Source organism: Octopus bimaculoides, chromosome 19, assembly GCF_001194135.2.
Source record: "Octopus bimaculoides isolate UCB-OBI-ISO-001 chromosome 19, ASM119413v2, whole genome shotgun sequence".
NCBI classification, from domain to species: domain Eukaryota; kingdom Metazoa; phylum Mollusca; class Cephalopoda; order Octopoda; family Octopodidae; genus Octopus; species Octopus bimaculoides.
Genome location: NC_068999.1, coordinates 28,508,623 through 28,514,665, shown reverse-complemented (window position 1 = coordinate 28,514,665; position 6,043 = coordinate 28,508,623). Strand labels below are relative to the sequence as shown.

General features: G+C 31.1%; 1 protein-coding gene across 2 annotated transcripts in view; it reads right to left on the bottom strand.

Annotated features, from left to right (window-relative positions):
* Window positions 1-255: 255 nt before the first annotated feature.
* Window positions 256-6,043, bottom strand: part of LOC106878418 (sodium/potassium-transporting ATPase subunit beta-1) — a 58,586-nt gene continuing 52,798 nt past the window's right edge. For both annotated transcript variants that reach the window (XM_052974642.1, XM_052974641.1), the window contains 2 exons: window positions 4,266-4,373; window positions 256-3,570 (listed from right to left, as the gene is read on the bottom strand). In XM_052974642.1, the coding sequence (XP_052830602.1) occupies window positions 3,310-3,570; window positions 4,266-4,373 (369 nt within the window). In that variant the 3' untranslated portion in view covers window positions 256-3,309. The remainder of the gene's footprint in view (window positions 3,571-4,265; window positions 4,374-6,043) is intronic.

The following is a 6,043-nucleotide window of genomic DNA, read 5'->3' as shown; positions in this document are numbered from 1 at the left end:
TTTTTTGTGTAATATATAGACAGCTGCTGACTGCCATGCAAAATTTAAGTAACTTCCAAGTTTTTAAAGGTTAGGCATGCTTGCACTAGTTCTATTATAGTGATAACTGAATTAATTTTGGTTTTCAATGGGGGTGGAAGAGGACATAAAACTGATATACTGAGCAATCAGTTGTCTTTCTGAAATTTTTTAAAACAGATTTTTAATATAATCAAAGTTGATTATATTATGTTATGTCAAAAAACTACAAAAACGAAGCATAAAATTCTATTTTATTTGTAAATTTACATAACAATAAAAACAGTTCTTGAAAAAATTATGATTTGGTTTGTTAAAAATTGGTTTCAAGTTTATTACAGTAAACAACTAAGGTTACAAATTAAGTTATCCTTTCTTTCATATGTATTATAAACTTTGTGCCTTTCTTTCATATGTATTATAATTTACTTTGATTCGGGTTAGAATATAGTAACTTTAGAGTTACATCAGTAATAAATAAAAAGAAAGCATATCCAAGAAAGATTTTGAATACAAAATGATATCATCTAAAAAAGTTCTTGCAATTCACTGTCCATTTTATATATATATATATATATATATATATTGATAGAAAAGACAACAAAAGAAAGAAAGAGACCTCGATATTAAGTAAATAGAAGAATTTATCTGTAAAAATATGTGACAATTATTCGGTAGTCATGATAAAACTCTGAGTTTCGGATGCCGGGGTGGAAACCCATGCCGCCATCTCTTCAGTTATCTGGCCATTGAAAATGACCGTTAAACAAAGGGAAATTACTGTGTGGTTAACCGTTATTAAGACAAAAAAGCTATTAGAATGACCACTAAGTGAGGGGAGGGAGTAAAAGGTCTATAGTATTTGCGTAAGCGCACCAATCCATACATACACATGCGCGCCTGCACACTCATGTATATGCGCCTAAATGTATATACTCATCCACCCTCGCTTGAAACACACACATGCTCACCCACACATTCGCCAGAAATATATATATACATATAGTAGAGTATTGTAGTTCACTTGAAGCATTGTGTATTGTTTGTAAAGAATAAAAAGTTTAGAATGGTACAACAATGCACTATATACAAAAAATGGACTATATACCTGTTGTAATTTGGTTATCTATAGTCTGATGATATTTTGGAATTACAATTCCTTCTTCAGATATTCTTAAATGGAGTCTCTGCTATAAACTGTTTTCCAACGGTTTTCTTTTTTTCGGAAGTGTCTCAGTAGTGGTCTTACGAAGCTCCTTCCGGAATTTCTCATGAGAAGTGCATGAGGTCGGCTATGTTTCAATCTCGTGTGTGTTGGTACATCTGTGGTGCTGCTTCTAAGTTATGTGTTATACATGCAGCTTCTCTTTTTTTTTTGCCCTTCTTTTTTTTTTTTGTTATAAACAATGCATAAGCATGTTATTAAGAATGAACCTACACACATCCAGATGTAGCTAAATAATATATTGATTACCAACTTCCAGCCTGTTGTTAATTTGGGGTCCTAGTCTGTGTATGAGTAAAGCTTCCTTAATTCTTTTACTCCCTCCCTTCACTTAGCAGTCATTCTAATAGCTCTTTTGTCTTAATAACGGTCAACCATACAGTTTAATGGTCATTTTCATAGGAATTTTCAATGGCCAGATAACTGAAGAGATGGTGGTGTGGGTTTCCGCCCCAGCATCCGAAACTTGAAGTTTTATCATGGCTACTGAATAATATCACATTTTTTTAGATATATATATATATATATATATATGTATATTAAAGTTAGATAAGGCCAGTTTATGGGATTACCTTAGGTTTCATGTCCATAAAGGGCTTAGCCTTATAGCGTACCATCAGATCCCAAAACCTGTTGGCTAAAGGCCTGTCAGTATAGAAGAGGAAAGGACCCTATTACGCAATGGCAACAAAGGAGATTGTCTTCCCTTGGCTATTGATCGCCAATGTCAACAAAGCAGATTATATCCCTCTGGCTATTGATTGCCAGTGACCCTGTTGTCCTGTGGGTTCCAATAGGTTAGCAGGAATTTTCTGAAATGTAAGCACAGTCCAAAGATCTGTTCTGGAGTTCAGGATGTTCTTTGGGTTGAGGGAGTCCTTTAGGATCCTTACCCATTCCACTATGCATAATTTACAGCAATTGGTCCCATTAATGTAGGGGGCCTGGATTTTCTAGGATTCTCCATGGCAGCTGATAGACGATGAGATTCCATACACAATATGTGTATGGAATCCCATCGTCTATCAGCTGCCATACATATATAAATATATATTGTAGGAAATAAGCACCAAGAGCAGGTTGTAGAACAGAGTGATGTCTGTCATTTATGTATTCTACTAATGTTTCTGTTATTGTTCAGGCCTTACAACTACTGAAGTGAACTGTTTCAATATAAGCTTTGAAAAGTAGCATTTTAAATCTATTACCAACTGAAAAATTCCAAAAGTTTACAAATTCTTGTTAACTGGTGTCTGTTTTTTTCCTTTCCAGATGCCAATTAGCATGGATGTGCAAACTTTTGGAATTTTCCAGTTAGCGATAGGATTAAATGCTTCTTCTCAAAATTTACATTGAAACAGTTTCTACAGCTTATCAAGTCCCATACAAGAAAAAATTTAACAAGGCTGAGGTCCTGAGATGGTGCATATAATTCTGAGATTCAAATTTTAATTTATTAGTTTTTTTGAAGATGTAGTTTCAAAACTTGTCAGTTAGAGGGGGATCTAGCCACATCCCTATGTCTTAATCTAATGAAGTGTATTATTTTCAAAGAGATTTTAGCTGAAACTGTAGTTTTATTCTAGAATGAACACACTAAGAAATTTAAACTGGAAAAATTATGTTCATTAATATCTTTAATATATAATTTTTTCTGAGACATTGAATACAAAACTGGTGTTTCAACAGTTTTCTAACTGAAGCAACAAAGCAGATGGAAAACAAACCTGAAAAGGTCATGTCTATTTCTGCTTTAATACCAGTAACATCTACAACTACTGCATATTTAAACAAGGTTAAATTTATACTTAAAAATGCTAGTTTTCTTTGTTTTTTTCAGTTTGAATTAAAAATCTAGAAAGCTGTTAATTTGGTACTTCACAATTTCTGCAAACTTACTGACCTTAAAACTTAATATTTTTCAATCTCTTTTAACAGTAAGCTACATAAACTAAAGCCCAGTGTTGTATATACTTGTTTTAAACCATTTGAAACTACTTAACTACACCATGAAAATAATGAGTATCAAGCTTTATTAATGTGACTACTTATGAATATTTCATGAGTTAGTTCATATGTAGTTGAAATTTGACAACCGATTCGATTGCTTTTGTAGCATTCTTGTATATTGCCCAAACTCTACATTGAACATGAACTATTAATCCAGGTTGTAAGGTATTAAACTGCACCATAAGCAATGGGGCTCGATAGTGAGGACTCCTCGATTGTGGGAAGAAATCTAAAGAGTACCCTTTAAATGGTGAATAAGTGATAGAGCTATTGAAAATGGGGTCTTGGGTGATTAAATATCTTGTGTCTGCTTCTGTCTGTAAAAAATGAAAATAGCTTCTTATAATAACCTATAATTTGATGATGATAATAGATAAAATTTAAAATAAACTTAGCATTCTTTAAAGATCTAATCTGCTCATATTTTCTAAGTTGTAATAAATTATTATGTATGGAGAATATGAATATATACATATAGAATCCTAGTTGGCAACTTCATTATAATTCACATTGCACTGTAGAGAAATTTTATGAAAAAGTTTCTAAAATAGGACGTACTTTTTGTTCCTATTTCTATAGCAGGTATCTTTTTTATAAAAATATCTTTTTTAATGAACTTGTAATGTTTATGTTGCAAGTTAAGTAAATATTTTATAAAGAAACAGGTAAAACCTTTCTAGATAAACTTTTAGTGAAAATGCTCCTTTAGGCTCACTGAAATACTCTGCTTCATATAAAAAATTTAGGAATTCTTAACATTATACAGCACTCTACCAATTCAACCACAAATATAATTAGAATTAACACAATTTTCTTATATTAATGCCTTGATGTACAGTTAGGTTTTAGGTTTGTCCTACAGATAAATCCCATTGTTGCCAGTATGGTAAAACAAAAACTAAACCAGTAATTTAAGATGATTACTTTCAATATTTCTAATATCAGAGATAACTACATGCATCCATGGTCAAATCATACCTATAAATAATTATATAAAATTTGTAGAAAATACCTCTCCAGTGCAGGTAACTGGAACATGATCTTTAGACCATATGCCAGTCAAGTATTTTTTAACAACAGGGTTACTTTTCTTGTAAGGGAAAGGTAATGTATTTTCAGGCTGAAAGAAGATAATAAATTTCATTATTTGCAATGATGGTAACAGAAAGAATAAACTTTTTGATACAGTACAATACAATACAAAGCCCAAAGTTAATTTTAAGATTCCTTCTTTGACACACACATACACAGATTCAAAGACAAAGTAAGAACTATCTTTGCACCTTTAAATAACTTTCCTTAATGACACTTCATCTATATTACCTATTTGTACTAGTTCTGGTTTTTTTTTTTTTTTCAGACAATGGTCATGTATCTGTGAAACTCTAAAATTTTTCTTTATACTCATCAGGCATCTTGTGTGCAATCCTGGTTATACATCTTCATTAAATGGTAGCACCGAAATGAAAATCCAGCTCATCTGCTGTTAAGTTTCCCTTTTCTGCCAATCTCATTGTTGCAAACATTATCACCGTCATTAAGATTATGTTGATTATGTCTCCATAATTTTATAGCATCCTCTAGTTGTGCAAATTTTTGCTTCTTTACAATGAAGTCTTTGTTCTTTTATTTATTCTCTTTAATGTTGCTTTTGTAGCAAACTCATAAAAGGCGGAGAGAGAACATAAGTTCGTTTGCCTGAACATGAGAAATTATTGATTTCTCATTGGTTAAAAATTACTGCTCATATACAAATTATGAACTTCGTTGAAGAAATCTTTCACGGGGTTACGGTTCTATGATTCGTGTATGAGTAGTTATAAAAACCCTGATTTTCGGCAAAATCTCCAGTGATCGTTGGATGTTACTCAAGTCCACGACACTCACCCTTTTGAGTATAGGCTAATATATATGCCATGTTCAATACTCAAATCCGACAATATTGAATTGTCGTGAAACCTTATTAGTTAGAATGAGAAACTAGTTAATAATAAATTTAAGTCATAAATTCTCTACGATGAAATGCTTTGTTTCTAAATTTCTATAAATGTAAAAATATGTATATAATAAATTAATGTAGAAACTTAATTCCTTTTATTTCTCGTTTCTTTCAACTTGTTGAATTTATTTCTGTATATTAATGAAACTATTTTTTTTTATGTGTAACGGTCAAGAAAATATAATCTAAATCTTCAACATACATGTACGTAATGAACACACATTCAGCGTCTTGTCATGTATACATCATAACATTTACGCAGCCTAAACTAAACTAAGAGTTATGCTTAGTGATAAATACTTATAATTAAGTTATAAGTAACGAGATTATCATTATAGTTTTTAATTAAATAAACAATAATATTTGTTATAACTTACGAATGAAAACATTGTAAATATAGTATATCTCACGCTTCAACGACCTGTTGTGATAACAAACAACCAACATAGAAAAACTGGTGTCCGACCTGTTATACACATAAAAACTGGTGACTTTCCAACGTGATGTCGTAGAATAAACACCACATCGTAAATTGGTGATTTAGTAAAAACTACATAAAATTTTATATAGAATATAAACAGTTTATTTTACAAATTTTAATAACAGAAATATTTGACATTAAAGGTTGAAAGGAAAAGAACGCTGAAGGAAGGAAACTATAGAAAAAAATTTAACTGCACTTTCTAGCAATATAGAAATAATATTTAGAGCTGTTCAAAGCTTAATAATATAACGTAAATTTTTTTTCTTCCAAAAAAATAAAAAATATAAATGGAGCAGAATTTGAAGGA